Genomic DNA, 21,641 nt, shown 5'->3' on the forward strand with positions numbered 1-21,641 from the left:
CTAGTATAAAAGCACTTAACATTTTTGTATATTATGAATACAGTTCTTTCATAAAAAAGTGCAATCTTTATCATTGCCTTATATTAATAAATTACAGAAACTTTTGAGTGATACTGATTAAAACTGAAATACTTTTCAAACAAAGTCATGTACAGTTCCAACTATCGCCTTGCACATACCTGGACAGTATTGTCCTTTATGTTGTCATCAACAGCTGAGCGGACGGACACCTGGGAGCCCTGGACATCCTGCTCCTGAGATATTTCTGGTTCTACTTCCTCATCTGAGACACAAGAATAATTTGTAATGTGTGTATAATGGTTAATTTTTTCAACTTCATTAAAAACTATCTTTGTGGAGCTGGTTTGTGACAAAATATTACATTTATTAGTATTTTTTTTTATCAAGATCTCATGAACAGATGATTATAATAGACAGAATTTTAGATAATAAAGTTTGGAAATAAATTACTATTCCAATACCCCTAGAATCATTGACCACAGGAACATGCAGAGGAGATGCCTTTGTCTTTCTTTTAACTGCTGGGGACTGGACCTTCTTCTTTTTCTTCACTTTCTCTTTGGTTGCCATCCTGACCAGCAGGAAAGTAGACAAACTGGAATGGAAACAGAAAGAATTTAAGTTTGGTCAAGAATTATGCACTTTATGGAAGCATAGCATTATTATAATAATAATCATGTCAATCATTGTTTAACTTGACTTTCCGCAACGTGATACAACAATGATAGAAAATTAAAAGAAAGTGTAACTTTTCTCAACAAATGATACATAACAAATACCTGATCAATCTTCCAAAAGCCGCCTGATATATCCCTTTTAAAACAAAGGAAAACTTGTGACTGTACCAAGATCTCCTCCCCTACTAGTAAGTTAAACAACCAGAATATTTTTAATAGTTAGTATAGTAATTGTTGCAAGCATATATTTTTTCTACAATAAAGTAAAAACACAAGTAAAATGCTTAAAAATTGCTTATTGAAAACTCAATCAGTAGGACATTTAACAGCTTACGATTAAATATATTAGTATTTAGTGTCAAATTAATTACATGTTGGAACAATATCTGATGATTTTGACTGTGTTGTAGAACACTAAATACGTTAAATTATTATTTCTTAATTGGTGCTGACATATTGATTCTTCGGTTTTTGTAAACAGTTCACTGGATTTTTGCCAAGGAAACATAATCATTACAAAATGCTTTATCCTGAATTAAAAACAAAGATTTTACTAACACGACCATAACATGTAAAACTTCAGTTAATCAATCATATTTGTCAGGATATGTTTTAAGTTTATTTGCTTGGCCATCAATCAATCTGCAATATTGTGTTATATTTCAATTATTTCTAAAAAAACACGCTGTAAAACAGTTACATTTACAAATACACATTACATTTCTATCAATATCTATCAACATCTTGAAATATATCATGGAACAACGACGTAATGTTCTGTACGGACATAAGTGTTTCATTGTTTTTAGAGTTAAACAACCTAAAAGAACTTACCTGATTTAGTTAAATAAACTTCTGTTTCCCTTTAATTGCCACTAATTGTCCGCCATTTGTAAACAACATAGGTAACCTGTAGACGTCATTTTCGGTTAATCTCGCCTGTTTCCGGTTTGTACTCGTTTATTTCCGTTCAATATACAGTAAACTATTTTTAGATTTGTCTTCTTTCGGTTTCGGTTTGCAGACGACTTTTTTACACGATGAACAATTTCATAACGTAAGTCGATCTTTTGTTTCAAAGATGGACTTATGGATCTACCCTACAAAGTATTTAAGAAACATTTCATTGTGACATTCTGTTGCAAACACTGTCGGCTTTTACGATTACATTAACTCAATGTTTTGTTTAAAATGTGGATTAATATTATTTGAGATAAAATACACATCTGATGATATGCCATGCCTTTGATAAATAATGCGACGCCAATGTAAAATCTAGTTATACTTCAAGCTGACATCGGTTATGGTGTACTGTATAGACCTGTCCGTGTTGAAATTAAATATAAGAAATGTTAAGGTTCTTCATATTGGCTATGATCATTTTGACACAAGTAACCTTACGTTTGACTCAATTGACATTAACTCTATGGCAAGCAAAGAGGTTCACTCGCGAGAATGTGAACTTGTTTAATGCAAAACAAGATGCTTAAATATGCCATATGAAGCGGATTGGGGACAAGATCAAAACCCGAAATCGAGGGGAAAGACCGGCCTATTTAAAGAGGCCAACAGTTTTCCCCAAGAGCCATTTACTGTATGACAATCTGTGGTTACACCATAACACCAATAATGTATTTTACACAAACAGGGTTTTACTGAAGTTTATCGGGTTAACACTTGTCGAAATCACTGTTAAGTCACTGAGAGTTCAATCGTACACCGTTCTGAAAAAGAATGAATGTTTGAAAATGTCTGAGTTTGCATAAACATGCCCCGGTCCTAACTTTAACCACTTTTGATTGTTGCAAACTGATCTTTCATCAAGATTGTCTCAGAAATGCTCAGGAAAAGTTTTAGCCTTAATTGAAAAACTCTGGCTCTTGGGTTGAGGTATCCTACTGTATGTTTATTGCCAGTATGTGTCCTTCGACCACCTTGTAAATGAAAGTTAAGTGCTGAGCCTTTCTTCCATCTCGTAGAGGTAGTAGTTCTATTTGTTTGAGCATGTTGGTAAGACTTCTTGTCTTGATGAACAGTCTTCTGAGAAGAAAACATTTACAGAGTTATGTTTTATTCCCCAGCGGAGTGCCAATACTTGAAGAGCCTTTTTGAAGTTGTAGGCTGTATTAACATTACTCAATCATTATTTATGAATGATGATCACTTAATTGTTATTGATTATAAAAACAAAATCAATATCAGATCTGTATTCTTGATATTGTATTACAACCTTTTTGTTTTATATATCAGGTCCAAGAGGGTATCAAGACTGCAGGAAAATGGGGCTGGGGTGGATGCAGGAAACTTTACAGTGGGGATGGAGAGCAGTGGTCAATTCCAAAAAAAGACTCAAAATAACAACACTTTTCGGTAGGTTTATTACTACATGTATCTGTAATACTGCATTGCATGCATTAATGCATTTAGCTCAGCTATAGTTCAAATTAGTTTATCAGTTCATTATTGATAGATTTTTTGTTTACAGTACAAAATATAACAGAAATACTTCATTTTTTTCAGTTTCCATCCACTTGTAGAAAATAAAACAGCATCCTTTCTTGGAATGGCAAGTATACTACAGCAATACCAGCACAATACTTTTTTGTCCCAAGTTAAACCCGTATTCAAGTCAATGTTTTGGTTTTAATTTTAATTTAATTGTCTGCTGTGCTTTGCGCTCTGGTCTGCATTAACACTTTAATGCATTAATAAATGATTTAAAAAATACAATGTTTTTATTAGATATAGAAAGAAAAAAAAAACACACAATCTCAGTGGTGTTTGCCATTAAAACTTTATTTATGTACATCAGTAGTGTATTTTGAATTTTTGTCAAAGTTCATCAAAATAGGCAAATCAATCAATAGTGGTTCATTTTTAAAATTTCAATATTAAACTTGCATTTTGTCTACACTAGAACTTGATTGCCAGATGTTTAAGCTTTTGAAATCTGAGCAAGATCTTACATTCATCAAAATTTGATTTTCTTTCTTTGATTTTTGTTGCTGTAACTTGTTATTCATTGAAGGCCAGCAGTAACCTTGTTTCAAGGTCAACATGCTTCCAGGAGAGTCAAAGAGACGAAGACTGTCACAGAAAACGCACCAACAAAACCACCTGTTATGTTCTAGATGAGGACTTTACTCCCAGATTAAGTGAACTTCCTCACCCAAGTGAACTGTTTGGTCATAAAAAGCAAGTTTTAAGAATTTATCAGTGTTAGTCTTATCAATGAAAAGCACCCAAGATTGTTAGAAAAGTAAATTAATTTATTCATTTTTTCCCATTATTTTCAGCATGGAAAATGCATATTCCAATAAAGATTTATGTCATTTTACTTTTAACATATTATGTAGTTTTGATGAGTAAGAGTTTTCTCTTTATTTCACCTGTAAATAATCTAAAGGAACACACACCTCAGTGACCAGAGTATGGTTCAACAAATGCCTAATTGTATTCTTGTTTTGGAAGAGGATTGACCATTTTCACAAAGCTGAATGCACAACGCTGAGTGATGATAATTTTTCAGCAACATTTTTAACAGCATCTTTGTTAAAATAGTGGTGTGAAAAATATATATCTTATTTCTAGACCTACGGTGCATTTAAAAAAGAAGAGAACCCAAAAGCTTACAGCTGTAGAGACACATACTCTTGAACTCCACAGAAAAATTGCAAAAATGTAAGTGTGCATTTCATATATCATGTATCATTTGATCACAATCTGTTCTTTCTACTGAATATCCAGTGAACTTGATACTGAGGTCTGAGGTGCAGTACGGTAATTCATCATTAAACTCATTTTATCTCGCATTTCAATATGCCATGAATAATTTAGCATTATTACAATTTATAAGCTTGCAATGTTTTTTGTCTGTTTGAAATGCTCTTCTGTTTCTTAGAGAATCACAATCAACATCTGGGTCTGTTTATGATGGCGTCCAAAATCAACGAAAAATAATGCAGCAGGACTTTCCTTCTGAACAGGCATGTTTGTTTTAGAGTTGTTCATAGTTTTCTTCCATCTCTAAATGAAGTATTATTTTTTAAATTTTAAAATGCAACATAAACAAGAGCATTGAGGATCAAATGTCATTGCTTGTCACTTGTTGTTTTTTCAGTGAACCAAGGGGAATAATTATCAGCAGAGTCATGGGGCTCTACATATATGCACATTGTCTGTTGCAACATGTGCACCAAGCTTAATATGAATGTTTTTAATTTCTTCAAACTTTTTTTAGTCATGGCCAAGGTAAAACCTTAAGCATGATAACTGAAGATGACACCAAGGTTATATGTCGATACCGTTTACTTTTTTATTTGAAAATAGACAAGCTTATATGTTATACTAGTAGTTCAATTTACCTTAAATAGAAAGTAAGGGTCGACTTTTATATTTATATTGCAGCATGATGAAGATAAGACTGTAAGCCCTGACCTGGATCAGCCACATGTGGCATTTTCCTTTAAATTTAAAAGAGGGAAAGAAGAATGAGAGAATTTCAAATATATAAGATGCAATAGGAACTTTGTACATTAACATCATACATGAAGTGTGTCTTTTGTGATGTGTAACAAGGAGAAAATATCAATACATAGATCTATCAACAGCTTTATTTAATCATAGACCCAAAGGCATACATTTTGTACTCATTTTCATACATCAAAAATATTCATTAAATGCACAAACTCTGTCATCACAAGCACACACTCTGGTTATTTCTACCAGAGAGCACTAACTTCCATAAAGTCTTTAGGCTTCCTGTTGCTCAGCATAATGAGTTCCTTTTTGCCCTCGTGAGTTTTGGCTGGAATGAAAGAAGACGTGATGATGATGACCAAATTTAGACTAGAGCTATCACTGGATGTGATAAATAACCCCACTACAACACCCTCTTGTAATAAAGAGGATTACTGGGAGTGATGTGAGCTCCTTAAATGCCCTATGTCAGTGAGAATGCATCAGTTAAGTAAATGGTCCTACTATATAGAAATGAGGACTATAACATGGGGGGAAATAATGCATAGAATTTTCTTTTTAGTTTTTGTTTTGAAATTAAGAGAGCAATGCTGATGCATTTTCAAAATGTGCAAGTTTCTGGTGGGCATTATTGAATGTGCACGAATCTTGAACAGTTTTAGTTTTTTCTTTAATGTCAAAAACATTTAGTGCTGATAACTTATATTCCCGATCTCTTCCACTGTAAACGGGCATCTTGCTTAACTATGGATTTGACAGTATCTTTATGTTTGTCAGAACCCGCCAACACACAAATGTAGGCTGTTAAAATCTGCACCATGCAGCTATGTTGCCACTACTAATAAAATGCTTCTTATTTGTACAGGTAACTACATTTACAACATCAATTTTGATTTTATCAAGCATTTTAGGAAAAATATAGCTAAAGACATACATGTATACATGTATTTTAACTGAAAATTACAGATTCATATTTGTTTTTATGTTCCGAATACTAAAATCTTTCTATTCATGATGTCCTTATATCACCTTTTATTTTCACCCATTTTAAATTTAAACATTATAAATCATTCATTTTAGGATACACCATTCATTTGAGGCATATATTATCAACAAGATGTTTAACCTGATGGTCTCTGAATCCATTTCCGTTCAATCAAATAATCCACCATGTTAAATGCTTCCCTATTTGAAAATTCTGGAACTTGGATTGGGATGAATGGGTCCATAAACTCAAAACCCTGAAAAAGATAGGCTAAACATATTACAATGTATAAAACGAATTAAAATTTATTTTATAAATGAGATAAAAAAAGAATATATTTCTATGTGATATGCCTACTACCTACTATACATCATACACAGGGGTTCTAAAGTTCAAGACTCATCCTGGGATTGAGAGATTTTAAGTAAAGACTATTCTACAGTTGTAAAGATTGCTTTTTGCTAGGACATTTGCATGGGAAACAGTACCATGAAATGAATATACATGACTTTGAAATCAATTTGAAAACTGGTCTTGGCCGCTTTACCCTGCTTCAAGCATGGATACCTCATACTCTAAGAAACACCATCTTTTGTTTAGGACCGACAATCTGTTAGAACCTCTGCATACTATTCATTTGCATATGTATAGGTAATTTAGATATTTCATAGGTATATAGGTAATTTAGCTATTTCAAAGGTATAAAAACTACCTTGACTACTAAGAAAACAAGAGGTTGACAATATTTGACCTTCTTCTGCAAGCATACGCCAACACTTGTCGTATTAGCCAATCAAGGGGAATAATTCGCCAAATGTTTTCACCAGAGATCACATATTATGGCTAACATATTATATTGCATGACAACAATGACAACACCAAGGCTATGGTAATACCTCAGTGTTTTTCCTCTATGAGAATAAACAGAACATTCTTACAACCACTTTATTTTGGAAGTATCACCTCTTTCTTAAGCAGGTACTGTGGTGTGTAGGGAACCTTTGTGTCCTCCAGGGGCTCATCAAGGGCATCCACACTCGGGCACAGAGTACCCACACACACCCCACCAACCTGGATCATATAATTACTGATATTACACATGTACATATATAAATTCAAATTCCTCAAAGCCCGACACATTTTGCCCTTTTCTCCCTTTAATAGCACTCTGTCCCCTTTCTGCAGGCCCCTGTCCTTCTTAAAACCTGCATAAAACCCTACACTTTCATCCTTAACCTCGATAGTGTTAATGTTATATTTATCGAGGGAAACGCATGAGGCCTTTCATTTACCGGTATTTGAATTTCTAAAATGTTTTTCTTTGGGAGTTAAATTTGTAACAAATTTCTTTTTTTTTAATCTATAAGTAGGGTCTGCAGCAGTTTTATATCTATATGAGTATTGTAGCAACTGAAAAAATATGGAAACTATTGTAAATGAACAAAAACAAATAAATGCTATAATTCTGGACTTGACCTATGCTCACACAGAACAGAAATAACATGAACAAGGCAGTCCAAAGGACGGCTATATCCCCCGCAGTTGTTTTTTAGTATATTTTGTTTTTCTCGCAACCTGACTGATATGTTGAATTTGACCAAAATTGCACACAACCACTGGTCAAGAGTGGGAATATAGAAAATACAAGTTGTTTGATCAGTTACCTAAATATTCTTGAATATATGAACATATTTTAAAAGGATATTTGTGAAAGTTATTCATATTGTGTGTAGTGTAGGTAAGCTCAATGTCAAGGTTATTTTGGCTAAAAAAAATAGAAGGAAAATGAGTCCTTGATTTATAACATTGATGAAATAGGTATTTTCGATAAAGTAATATGGTAATCCATCAATGCATAAATAAGTTATAGCGCGGACACGAGCATGTGAACTCTGACCTTTAAATGTCTCGTGTAACCTTGACCTTTGAGGTATGGACCCAGGTCAAGGTCACTGCACAGCGTCTCAATGAGGACAACATTTGTACCAAGTAATATGGTAATCCATCAATGCATAAGTAAGTTATAGCGCTGACACAAGCATATGTACTCTGACCTTTATATGTCTCATGTGACCTTGACCTTTGAGGTATGGACCCGGGTCAAGTTCACTGCACATCATCTCAATGAGGACAACATTTGTACCCAATAATATGGTAATCCATCAATGCATAAGTAAGTTATAGCTCGGACACAAAATGTTACGGACAGACAGACAGACTGACAGACAGACTAAGTGCATTCCATGGTGGGGGATAAATAAAACTACACACTGGTATTCTCTCAAAACATTAGGAGAATATTGCATTCAGTTCATAACATCATAGTCCCAGTAACATAGATGTTTGAACAGGACTGATAAATTGGGTTTCTACTTAACCAAAATAAAATATACAAAACATAGATACATACCCAGTTTGGTTCAAACAGTGTGCGTATATGATGAAGGAGTGACACATGCTTTGCATTCACCTGCAGATAATAAAAACAATACTAATAAACATTGTTTATGGTTGGTTTCAAATAACTAAAATTCTGCTAATGAGATGTGTCACTTGTTGGGAGCGCCCATTATTTTGATAATTCAAGGCTCAACTCTAGATGGACAATGGTGACCTGCCTGCTAATTGAACTCAGTCAAGATATTATATCAGAAACATTGCTGCCAAGTTTTGTTAAGACAAGGAGAGGAAAAATGACAGTATGATGCCCAGGCAATGATGTGGATGCCGACACCGCCAGTCAATTTGATCCCTTTGTGTCTGCCATGCTACGTGTAAAAGATGAAGACAAAAGTAACATCTGATATTCTAAATGATGATAGCCCTGTCAGTGCCAGAAAAACCCAACTTTGATCTCTGAGTCCAGTATTTTTATATAAATCATTAAACAAGTATGGAGCATTGGATATTTTTTGATTTGTTCAGCCTGTAAAGTTGTTCAGCCTGTAAAGGTATAAAAATAAGATGCAAATAAAGGTGTCTTCATGAAGTAGCTTTGGATACAGTGCCCATTCTGCAATTCAGAGACTTATAATAATGGAAACTAAAAGGACATCACTTAGAAGTATAACATTGCTATAGGGAGAGGTATGGTTATAGTTGTACTTATTCCACCAGCTGCCCATAATTATGTACCGAATATAAAAAAAATCATCGCTAACTGATTCTGTCACACCTATGTGTAGGATACAATAAATTCTTATGTTTAAAACATATCATTTGTTCATTGTGATAAAGAACAAGTTACGTACCGGTTGCTTAGCTTCATCCAAGATGCTGTGGATATCTTTCCAGCAGGCATTAACACCCTCAACAGCTACCAGCACTTTGATACTGTAACAATATTAACAACTATATGTAAAAGGTGTATTTTTTTCTGCACTATCTGTTGATAAAATGGTCACAAAATAACACACTTTTTATACAAAACAAGACGCCAATGCGGCAACGCCGCATTAAAGCCGGATTTTTATTTGACGATGAAATTTTGCAAACGGAGGATTTGAGTTAGTGACCTAGTATTTTTAACCAAAAAGACCCATATTTATACTTATCGGAGATATCGTTCATACAAATAGCCTGATGAACAGAAACTATTCCATTTGTGTGAGGAGACATGAAAATTTTATTAATACATCAGCTTTTCCAAAAAGATCAGTCCCAGAGACCTAACTTTTGACCCTAGATGACACACTTTATCATCTAAGATTTCATGTACACAAATATTTTTAAAGTTAATTAAAATTAAATATTTTGAAAAACATGGGTAGATATGAAATTCATGATTGGGATATAAGTTTATAAAATAGCAATTGAATTTAGTTGTTGCCTGCAAGATTTGACCTAGTGACCTAGTTTTTGATCTGAGGTGACCCATATTCACAAATGTTTAAGACAACAAGTAGACAGCAAGTTTCATAAAGATTTGACAAAAATTAATGAATTTTAATGGCCGTGGAATTCTTTCTCCTAAGGCAGTAACTCTTTAATTAGCTGAAATAGAATTGCAATTCCTGTACACTGCACTCCCTCTCATTATGATCTATCACTGTATGAAGTTTTATTAAATTCCATCCAATAGTTTTCAAGTTATGCTCCGGACAAGAAAAAGGTAACAAAGGGCAATAACTCTGTAATTGGCTGAAAAAGAATTGCCGTTCCTGTACATTACACTTCCTCTCATTATGATCTATCACTGTATGAAGTTTTATTAAATTCCATCCAATAGTTTTCAACTTATGCTCCAGACAAGAAAAAAGAAACAAAGGGCAGTAACTCTGTAATTAGCTGAAATAGAATTGTGGTTCATGTACACTGCACTCCCTCTCATTATGATCTATCACTGTATGAAGTTTTATTAAATTCCATCTAATAGTTTTCAAGTTATGCACCGGACAAGAAAAAGTAAAAAAGGGCACTAACTATGTAAAAAGCTGAAATAGAATTGTGGTTCCTGTACACTGCACTCCCTCTCATTATGATCTATCACTGTATGAAGTTTTATTGAATCCAATCCAATAGTTTTTAAATTATGCTCCGGACAAGAAAAAAGTAACAAAGGGCAGTAACTCTGTAATAAGCTGTAATATAGTTATGGTTCTTGTGCACTTCATTTCCTCTCATTGTGCTTTACCATTTTATGAAGGGTTAATAAATTCCATCTAGTAGGTTGCAAGTTAATGTCTGGAAAAAAAACTGACAGCAAAAAAAGGGCAATAACTCAGTAATTAGTTAAGGTAGAGTCATGGTTCTTGATTACTGCACTTCCTCTCACTGTGCTTTACCATTGTATGAAGTTCCAATGAATTCCATCCAGTACTTTTCAAGTTATACTCCGGACAAAAAAAAAGGTAACAAGAGGCAATAACTCAGTAATAAGCAAGAACAGAGTTATGGTTATTGTACACTGCACTTCCTCTCACTGTGCTTTACCATTGTATGAAGTTCCAATGAATTCCATCCAGTACTTTTCAAGTTAAACTCCGGACAAAAAAAGCAACAAGGGGCAATTACTCAGTAATAAGCAAGAAAAGAGTTATGGTTATTGTACACTGCATTTCCTCCCATTATGCTCTACCATTGTATGAAGTTTGATTACCATTGGATAAAAACTCTTGATTTTATTACATAAAATGAAAACTTTAACGCAAAATTATTAACGCATGACCACCCGCCAATGCTAACAAGGTAGCAATCAAGATGCACTTATATGATATGATCTTCAAAACTAGATCAGAGATGACTGGATTTGTTACCTGCATAGTGTGACACCTGTGTCTTTCAAGAGTTCCTTTCATAGTTCTTTAAAATGTACTTACAAGGAGTTAATGGATCACTTACTCTTTCTCAGCTGCTTGTGCCTTGATTTCTTTTAATAAAACGCCAATGCAGTCAGCAGCAAATTTGATCCGGTCTATTCCCTGAAGCAAGATAATGCAATATTGATAGTAATAGTTACTTCACCCACTACCCAAATAATTAAAATTATACCCGAGAGTAAAGTTCTTGTATCACAAGAGTATTGGGTGCAGTAACTCAAATAAATTGTCAAGGACAGCATTCAATATAATTGAACATTGCTGTAATTTATCCGCACACTACATGCTGCATGGTTAAGCGCTGCCTTGTCACCATTCTGATTTGTGAGTTGTAAAAAACCCCCAAAAAACTCTAATGTGGTTCTTATAAAAGTAACAGTAATTCAACAAATAAACACTCAAGTACATGTTTGACAAGTATCCCAAGACAAAAACTCATAGACTGTGTTATTGAAAACAAGAGCTATCATACAGGTGATGAATACTGACTTGGCCACGAAACGGGAATGGTTTATTGTCATGTGTTTTGGAATTAACAACTTGAGCATACATGTGCATTATAAAACTAACCAGCAATCTGCTCTTGATATATCAGCCTAACACAATATTTCTAAGACCAATCTTACTATTTCTTTAACGAGTCAAGGGCTATGACTTTTGTGAGATGAGAAATGTAACACAAATTGCTGGTACACAATTTCTCATGCTGATCAATATTTCCTACAAGGTTCATGTGTGTAGGTGAAATACTTTCAAAGATACAGGCAACACAAGGTTCGTGACAGGTTGGGACATACACAGATCAAACATTTATATTTATTCAGAAGGAAGTTTAATCAGTGAAATCACAGCAATATGGTCAGTCATAAAATTTTGAATTCATTTGAGAGTTATGTCCTCTTACCAAGAACACAACATCGGTGAGTGGTGTGCCTGCAGACGTAGACTCCCTTTCTGACCACTGGTAGTCCTTTGTAGTCTGAAACATTAACTACATCAAAATGGGCATTCTGAGTTACATCTGAAGGAATCTTAAAAAACAACCATTTTTAACATGAGATGTTACTTTTTTTAAGAAATTTTCCTCTCACATGTATAGACATTGGACGTCCTGGAAGTCTTAAAATTAAGAACCCTTAAATAATACTTTAAACTTAATTCTTAAATGCCGTTTTTACCTTCAAATGCAAGACCTATCAGTCATTTATGCAGAACATTTGTCAGGCAAATGTTACAAAAACAATAGTGAAATATTCAAAAGTAAACAATTAGTGTGTGTATACCACGTGATAAATTGCGTCATATATTCTATGTAGGAAGGCATTACTTTGCTTCGAATGAAGACTTTAAACAAAGATAAACATAGCGCAGTCTACACCGCTTACGGAGCCCCGCCTTCGTTCTTTTACCAGAGTTTGATTGAGAATTTACTTTCAAACAAAACTTTCACAAACCTTTTCACAATATGGCCGTCTGACTGAGCACTGTCAAAATATTATTTTGAAAACAGGTTTGTCAAAGTGTTTGATGAAACTAGTCACCTTATCAAACTTCGGCAATAAAACGAAGACTGGGCACTTTAAGCGGCATAGTCTGATAGACTGCCCTTTTTTTTTATTTAACATAGTGTAGTAGAAGAAAAGTTATCTTTGATTTAAGTCATTATTTTAAGCAAAATGTTCCCTTCCGACATAGCATACATGACATAATTTATCATGTCGTCACCTTAGTGCAATTACTCAATAACTGCATATAGATATAGAAGCAGATATTGAGTTCTTGCACTAAGGTTACGATGTGGTATACACACACTGAACAGTGGTTACCATAATCCATAAAGTAACGGCCATATTTGTATATTGTACACAAATGCTACAATATTGATATGCAATCAAAATCTATATAATTTAACACCTAGCTAAATGTACCAGCCTAAATATTTATTTCTTGCTTAGGAATGCAGACTTACAAAGTGCATTTAGTCTTATTCATGTAAGAAACTAAGACACTAGAAGCCTAAGTGCATTAAACATAAATAGAACCACTTACTTGGAATTTTGCAAGCAGTTCTCTATTTTGTTCAAGGAAGAATGCAAGCCATCTACCAGAATCTTCTGTGAGGTCATAGCGAGACTTGTTGTAAAAGGACGCAACATACGATCGCTGGACAACACGATGATACCGTATCAAATTCAACACTGGAATACATAAACGTAATTTTCAGAAGTCAAAAATTCAACTTTCATATAATTATTTATTGCAGATAAAAAGGCATCTATGTTTATTATATTGGTGATTTATTTGATTGTTCTATTGAAATTTGCTCAAAAAGGCAAAGAATAAATTGATGATTTGAATGCAAATTTTTTGTGAGCTACTTACTGTTAGGGAAGTGAATAGTGAGCCAGCCTTCTTTGGCATATTTGTGAACAACATGGGCAAGTGTGACAGTTTTTCCGTTTCCCTGTGGACCATCTAACACAAGTTAAAGAAACTTCTGGTAATGCGCCATAAAATAAACTAGAACTCTGCGAGTCAGATGTGTCGCCTGATGAATTATTTACTGTTGACATTATAGATGTTAGATTTGGCATTTTATTCATTTATAGACAATGATGTTGCCATTTAACTTTCAAGTGTAGGTGGCATTTGAACTGCAGGTAACAACGTTAAGCCGGACAAAAATTAACAACGAAAATTAACATAAATCTAAACATATAGATGCAAGAGTTACGGTTCTTGTGCCCTGCACTTGCCTTCAATGAGATCTATCTAGCTATGAAGTTTCAAGTTGATACCTCTTATTTTCTACAAGATATGCCTCAGACTAAACTTTAAGCATGAAAATTAACAAAGGGCAATAACTCTAAAAATATGAAAGATAGAGTAACAGTTCTCGGCACTTCACTTACCCTCAATGAGATCTATCTACAAATGAAATTTCAAGTTGATACCACTAATAAAGGGCAATAACTCTAAATATATGGAAGCAGGAGTTACGGTTCTTGTGCACTGCACTGCACTAGCCCTCAATGAGATCTATCTAGCTATGAAGTTTCAAGTTGATACCTCTTATATTCTTTCAGATATGCCCCGGACAAAACTTTAAGCATGAAAATTAACAAAGGGCAATCACTCTAAAACTAAAAAAGCAAGAGTTGCTGTTATAGTGCACTGCACTTGCCCTCCATGAGATCTATCTACATATGAAGTTTCAAGTTGATAACTCTTATATTCTACAAGATATGCCCGGACAAAACTTTAAGCATGAAAATTAACAAAGGGCAATAACTCTGAAAATATGGAAGATAGAATAACAGTTCTTGTGCACTGCACTTGTCCTCATTGAGATCTATCTCATAATAATGAAATTTCAAGTTGAGACCCCTAATAGTTTACGAGATATGCCCCGGACAAGTGAAAACAGGACACACCCGCCACCGACACCGACAAAAGAAACCCCTATATGTCAACAATAATGATGTTGTTCAAATTTTAACTCCGCTGTCACAGGGTTTTTTTTTCTTTCAAAAGTTTCAATATATGGTTAGTGGGGCCTGAAGTTCCCCTGTTTATAATGACTGTTAATCTTTTCAGACCTTAATATCTGCAATGTTAAAAGACTGGTTAGCCAGTAGCTTCGCAAGCCACTTAACTGTCTTCCACACATATCCTTAGGACTAACTTCCAAATAAGCAACGAAAAACATGATGATATTTATAATACATACATTGGTGTAAATATGCAAAACCAATGGTGTTTGACATGTTTTGTAAAAGATACAGAAAAGGAACCTGGCAGGAGGGAGACTGAGATTTAAGCTATCAACCATCCTGAACAGGTCGAGGGCAGGACGTCGCACCATAATTGCACACTCCTGAAAGGTCTTCACCTACAATCAAAACAACATGAAACGGGGATCAATAGGGCTTGAATGAGTTTACCTTTCAATAAGTAAGTACTACATAGTATTGCACTACATTAAAAGTATAATTAGTATTACAGATAATGTTCCTCTAATTTGTCAATGTTTGGAAATTTGTTCTGTATTTTCTTTTACACTAAAACAAGAATGTAGTAATTAACAATAGCTTCAAGTCATCAACTGTCACAAAATACACCCGTCCTGATTTAAGGACACCCAATTTTGGTGATTATTAGACAAAGTATTTTAAAATTATTGATCGGACAAGACCAATTTTAGGTTATTTCTATAACTAAAGCTGTCACAGGAGTGACCAATACCCCCAAATGCCGCCTGGCAACACGAATGGCAAACCATTCTTTGAAAAGAGGCCACAACTCGAAGGTTACTGCACACTGCATCTTCTTTTATCATGCATGTATTGTTTGTTCGGAAACCGTTTTTCTATTTTCGTAACAGTGCACAAAAACCTTTACTCCACTGGCCCCATTTTCAATCACAAGCATTGTCTTCACAGAGGCTGCCTTTACAGCAAGTTTCATAACAATATCTCATGCCCAATTAAAGTTATGAAGCAGAAACCATTTTTCTATTTTTAGTAACAGTGACCTTGACCTTGGCCCCACCAGCCCCAATATCGAACTTGACCTGTATCTTCTGATGTTACACCTGTGTACCAAAAAATGTTCAAATCTGTCAAGCCTTTCATGAGTTATCATCCGGAAACCATTTTTCTATTCCTAGTAACAGTGACCTTGACCCCACCAGCCCCAATATCGAACTTGATCTGTATCTTCTGATGTTACACCTGTGTACCAAAAATTGTTCAAATCCGTTTAGCCTTTCATGAGTTATCGTCCAGAGACCTTTTTTCTTTTTTTAGTAACAGTGACCTTGACCTTGGCCCCACCAGCCCAATATCGAACTTGACCTGTATCTTCTGATGTTACACCTGTGTACCAAAAAAATTTCAAATCTGTCAAGCCTTTCATGCGTTATCGTCTAGAAACCGTTTTTCTATTTTTAGTAACAGTGACCTTGACCTTGGCCCTACCAACCCCAATATTGAACTTGACCTGTATCTTCTGATGTTACACCTTCTTCTGATGTTACACCTGTGTACCAAAAAAATTTCAAATCTGTCAAGCCTTTCATGAGTTATCGTCCGGAAACCGTTTTTCTATTTTTAGTAACAGTGACCTTGACCTTGGCCCTACCAGCCCCAATATCGAAACCGACCGACCGACAAGCTCACTAACTTGATCTGTATCTTCTGATGTTACACCTGTGTACCAAAATTTTTTCAAATCCGTCTAGCCTTTCATGAGTTATCGTCCGAAAACCGTTTTTCTTTTTTTAGTAACAGTGACCTTGACCTTGGCCCCACCAGCCCCAATATGGAACTTGACCTGTATCTTCTGATGGTACACCTGTGTAACATAATTTTTTCAAATCTGTCAAGCCTTTCATGAGTTATCGTCCCGAAACCGTTTTTCTAAAATCGTTTTTCATTTTTTAGTAACAGTGACCTTGACCTTGGCCCCACCAGCCCCAATATCAAACTTGACCTGTATCTTCTGATGTTACACCTGTGTTCCAAAAATTTTTCAAATCTGTCAAGCCTTTCATGAGTTATCGTCCGGAAACCGTTTTTCTATTTTTAGTAACAGTGACCTTGACCTTGGCCCCACCAGCCCCAATATCGAACTTGACCTGTATCTTCTGATGTTACACCTGTGTACCAAAAAATTTTCAAATCTGTCTAGCCTTTCATGAGTTACCGACCTACAGACAGACCGACCGACAGACCGACAAGCTCACTCCTATATACCCCCTCAAACTTCGTTTGTGGGGGTATAATTAAAGGGCACTAACTCTTGAACGACTAGAGTAATATGGCTGGTTTTGACCGAGATACTATGCCCATACACATTCTGACCAAATTGGTGAGGATTTGGACAAACATTTCTTATTAAAGTTATTGAGCAGACAAGACCAATTTAAGGTCATTTCTATTCTAGCTTTAACTCTTGACTGAGTGACTACAGTGATATGGCTGGTTATTGACGTTTTCCGAGATATTATGCCCATTCACATTCTGACTAAATTTCGGGATGATTGGACAAGACTGATGCACTATGGCTGGTTATCAAACTTGTCCAAGACGTTATGCCAATACACATTCTGAGCAACTTCAGTAATGATTGGACAAAGGCTTCTAAAGTTATTGAGCAGACAACATACTGGACACCACCCGCTGGATACCTGCCCGCAATCCACAGGTAAAACTATAATATGTCCTATTGTTTTAAAACAGGCATTTAAAAGAAGTGTGTGTACCTGTCTATGAAAAGTGTGCCACTGTCCATCCTGCACATACTTCTCATACTCCTCTTTAGGTACAGTGTAAAACAATCCCTCGTCATCAGAAGTATGTTTGGCCTTGAAAAAAAGAAAACACGCATTCACTCACATGAAGCAATATTGTCAGTAAATATCAAAAACAAAACAAAAGGGCCAAAATCACCCTATATCATTCACCTGATTAAAATGACAAGTCAAATAGTCAGTGGTTATAAAGGATGTTGGTAAACGACCACTACATGAGGCTGCATACTAAATATCAAGAGTTTGACCCTTGCGGTTTCAGAAAAGAAGATTTTCAAAAAATTTACTATACAAGTAAATAAAGAACCTAGGACCCCTCAGAGGCTAGGCGATTCTTCACCCCAATCAATCCAGTCTACTTAAAATTTGAACATGGAACTTGTAGGCAATATCCATCAATACATGTATGATACCATATTGTAATGCACAACTCTAGCGTTGCTGGAACTTTTTATCTGACTTTCAAACTTAATCAAAGACATTAACCGTAATCATGGTTCCCTAAAATGAGAAGGTTTCATGACAACATGTCGCAGTGTTAGTTATTGGTTTAGACCTAGTATTATACTTAATTCATCGATGATGAGTCATAATTCAATAGACCTATTGTAATAAAATATAGGTTAATAAAAGCATTTAACTATTTGTGATAAAAGTGCTTTCAATTGCTTTATCACAAATTTGAACTTTGTTGTCCGGTTAGCACGGTGGTTAGCACACTCGCTTCTCACCACAGCAACAAAGGTTCGAGTCCCAGCCAGAGGGCATGTGAGTTTGGTTGGTGGTTAGCAAGCCGGACAAGTGGGTTTCCTCCAAGCTCCTACAGTTTATCCCATAATAAAATGCCACCATTATTGCAAAGGAGACTGACTTAGTATAAGTTAATGTAACTTTCTTAATAATTGCTGTTAAATAAATAACATTGAAACTTCACCTTTATAGCATTATCTCTTAACTTTTATTTCCAAGCTTGGGACAAGAATTTTGCCTCCAAGCGATGAAAATTTGTGATGATTGATTACACAAACAGGATAGAATTAACAGGACGCCCATGGCATCATCATGCATTGCTCTGGTTACTTGTTTGTAAGATGTGGTCAGTTAGCCACTGGACTATACAACCATGTGCTTTTAATTAACCCCGACATATAATTCCTTAATTAGTCAATTGAATGATTGAATCATAACCAACGTCAGGCTAATTACAGTTTTACAGATGACATATTTGCATAAAGTTTTACTACCGAATGTGACCCCTTGAACATTGAGTTCTTAGTGTGACCGTCTTACTGGAAACTTACTGGATCATTACTTTGAGTCCTGATATTTAAGTTAACTGATGTCTCTGGATCCACTGAAACCGTTCTGGTTGGTGGTGGCGGAAGTTCACTCTCAGCTTCTGGGTCTAAGGTTTCTTCTACTGAAGTACTGTAAGCTAATCTGCTACAAGTCCCTTGAACATGTCTGGCTGTTAGGAAATGCAATAAAGGCAATTTCTGATCACATGAAGCTAAGTGTAACTCTTGGAGTCTTGGCTGAGATCTACACAATGGTTGACCGGAACAATGTTTGATCAAACTGAAATAACCTGAAAATAAATATTAAAGAAACAATCAAAGGGTGTATCTTTGTTACATATCAGAGTATTATCCAGTGTTTGAATTATGTGATCATTGTGATGTTTCCTCAACAGGAGTGTAATGTCCTGTCAATTGTATACCTCTGTAATCAGAATAATCATTTTTATATTGAAATGACACAATAATCTTACCGGTTATTCCAAATTGTAGCAGAAATCCAATTACAAATATACACACTATCGCCAAAATTTCGTCATACACAGGTCTTTCCGACTAATTATACTGCTGTTATGAGCGCTTAGATGATCCTGATGGTATCATCATATCATCGAGATCATTTCAGGCACTCACAACAGCAGTATAATTAGTCGAATAGACTTGTGTATGGCATAATTTTGGCGACAGTGTGTATATTTTTAATCGGATTTCTGCTACAATTTGGAATAACCGGTAAGATTTTTGTGTCATTTCAATGTAAAAATGATTATTCTTTGAGCAAAACGCAGTGATATGCTTAGGATTGGTACATTAGCTATAAAATTCATGTCTGAACTGGATGTTTACCGGTTTCATGACAATCGTGTTTTGGAGAGTTTCTTCTCTTGTCAATTATATAATCCTATGGAATTTTTTGATTTTATAGAAAGTTGAAATATTGTCGACAAATCATGATTAATAGTTGTATTGTGTCCCATGATGATTGTGATAAGCAGCCCATAAAATGTTGTTGTTTTATCATTTTCAGAATCTAGTCCAAATAATTGTACGTTGACGGATTTCTTTTTGATATGGCAAATCCTTCACGTACAAATTGTTTTGTACCAAAAGTGGGTAGTTGTTCCGATCGGGATTCCGGGTTAAAGCATATTGCGTCCATAAAATATCATAAAAACAAGAAATATTACTAGATAATGTTTTTGTATATTAGTTCCGTACACAAAAAATAAATATCCAACGAATAATTATGAGTTTGTTGGTGTTTTCTTCATTTCATTCTGTCAAAACATAACGCAAGGCTGCAGTTCACAATTTTACATCAATCGGAGCACTTCGGTCATGGCCGAGTTGTTACAATTGTATTTACGAGGTCTATCACGAAGCTTGTCGGAGGTGGCCGAGTTATTATGATTGAGTCGAGTTGTTCTGCTTGGCATAATTGTTGTCTGTGTCAGTCAAGTTTTGTTTTATTAGAAAGGTAGATCATGTGTTTAATGATTGTTTTGTGCAAAATAGCTTTGTGTTTACATGTAAAAATATGAATATAAACCTTTATTATCCATTTCAAACACAAAATACTTCACTAAATACAATTTCAATATTTTTCAAACCCACCCAGTTTTTGCACAAACCCGTTTAGATGTTAGGGATTGGAAGAATCCCGTATAACACGTCTCTTATTTTAGACTATTTCAGGATCAAGACTGATTTTATTCAGCTAAGGCCACAGGAGACTATTAAAAGTAAGCCAGGGGCAGCTGTTGGGATCTGCATCATACATTCAAGTCTCTGTGATCAAGTTTGGAGGAGTGATGCAGTGATTGGTAGGGACGTGGGAACTACATACGCTGTCTTTATGTAACAAACACATGTGCAAAACATTCTAAAATATCTCGGTGCATGACAAAATTAAATCCCGGACAACACCAACTATTCGCTGACAACCGTGTGAAATGAATACGCAATAACCCGCATGTGGACAAGTATCCGAAATGTAACAGTGAAATGCAACAGTCCGAATTATAGCCATTTGATTCAACATTAAAGTTTAGTGGTGGCACATGAGATAATATTCAACTTAATTTATTAGGGATTTTATTAAATATCGATTGACACATTTACCGTTATATTTACTTACAACGTGTTCTTTTCATATTTAAAATTTCGTTTTAATCAAAATTTATGACATTCACATGGGCGCAGCCATTTTTGGTTGTGTAGTTCGGGTAATATATTTTTATTAAAAATATTGTAAAACCATCATAATAATGATATGATTATGTTATCATTTTAAAAACGAATTAAAATCATTATTCTTAAATAAAAAGTTGAGTCAATATCTAATTTGCATACAGGTTGTTTTTCTTAAACTAGGTCATAAGGAGTCGTATTCATTTTCGACAATTCAATTAGATACTTTTTCTTGTGCCAGCATAACCTCTGCATTTTACAATATTTTTTAATTGTTTACAAATATATTTTTATTTCTGTGAATAAACATTGTGTTGGAACTCAAATTCGATGCAAAGCTAATTCTTTAACGTGTTTTAG

General features: G+C 34.8%; 3 protein-coding genes across 7 annotated transcripts in view; 1 reads left to right on the plus strand and 2 right to left on the minus strand.

Moving 5' to 3' along the window:
- LOC128227510 (early endosome antigen 1-like) overlaps positions 1-1,636 on the minus strand; it is a 39,473-nt gene extending 37,837 nt beyond the window's left edge. For 2 of the 5 annotated variants that reach the window (XM_052938131.1, XM_052938128.1), the window contains exons 1-4: positions 1,533-1,566; positions 801-883; positions 483-616; positions 180-283 (exon numbers count right to left, since the gene is read on the minus strand). In XM_052938131.1, coding sequence (XP_052794091.1) covers positions 180-283; positions 483-591 — 213 coding nt within the window. In that variant the 5' untranslated portion in view covers positions 592-616; positions 801-883; positions 1,533-1,566. Of the gene's footprint in view, positions 1-179; positions 284-482; positions 617-800; positions 884-1,532 lie in introns of all 5 variants that reach the window. The other 3 variants (XM_052938130.1, XM_052938132.1, XM_052938129.1) reach the window with 3 other exon arrangements.
- A 96-nt stretch (positions 1,637-1,732) lies between these two features.
- On the plus strand, positions 1,733-5,232 carry LOC128225593 (uncharacterized). The gene is made up of 7 exons (XM_052935481.1): positions 1,733-1,755; positions 2,949-3,068; positions 3,219-3,264; positions 3,727-3,893; positions 4,290-4,379; positions 4,600-4,684; positions 5,106-5,232. The coding sequence occupies exons 1-7, from the start codon at positions 1,739-1,741 to the stop codon at positions 5,190-5,192; spliced, it is 612 nt and encodes a 203-aa protein (XP_052791441.1). The 5' UTR covers positions 1,733-1,738; the 3' UTR covers positions 5,193-5,232.
- A 65-nt stretch (positions 5,233-5,297) lies between these two features.
- On the minus strand, positions 5,298-21,309 carry LOC128225592 (28S ribosomal protein S29, mitochondrial-like). The gene is made up of 13 exons (XM_052935480.1): positions 21,229-21,309; positions 19,095-19,381; positions 17,746-17,847; positions 15,264-15,372; positions 13,863-13,955; positions 13,530-13,678; positions 12,385-12,459; positions 11,503-11,582; positions 9,414-9,495; positions 8,573-8,632; positions 7,126-7,233; positions 6,304-6,418; positions 5,298-5,505 (listed from the first exon to the last, which is right to left on the minus strand). Exons 1-13 carry the CDS (start codon positions 21,242-21,244, stop codon positions 5,420-5,422), a joined length of 1,362 nt encoding a protein of 453 aa, XP_052791440.1. The 5' UTR covers positions 21,245-21,309; the 3' UTR covers positions 5,298-5,419.
- Positions 21,310-21,641: the final 332 nt, after the last annotated feature.

The sequence above is a fragment of the Mya arenaria genome, chromosome 3 (assembly GCF_026914265.1).
Source record: "Mya arenaria isolate MELC-2E11 chromosome 3, ASM2691426v1".
In the NCBI taxonomy this organism is placed as follows: domain Eukaryota; kingdom Metazoa; phylum Mollusca; class Bivalvia; order Myida; family Myidae; genus Mya; species Mya arenaria.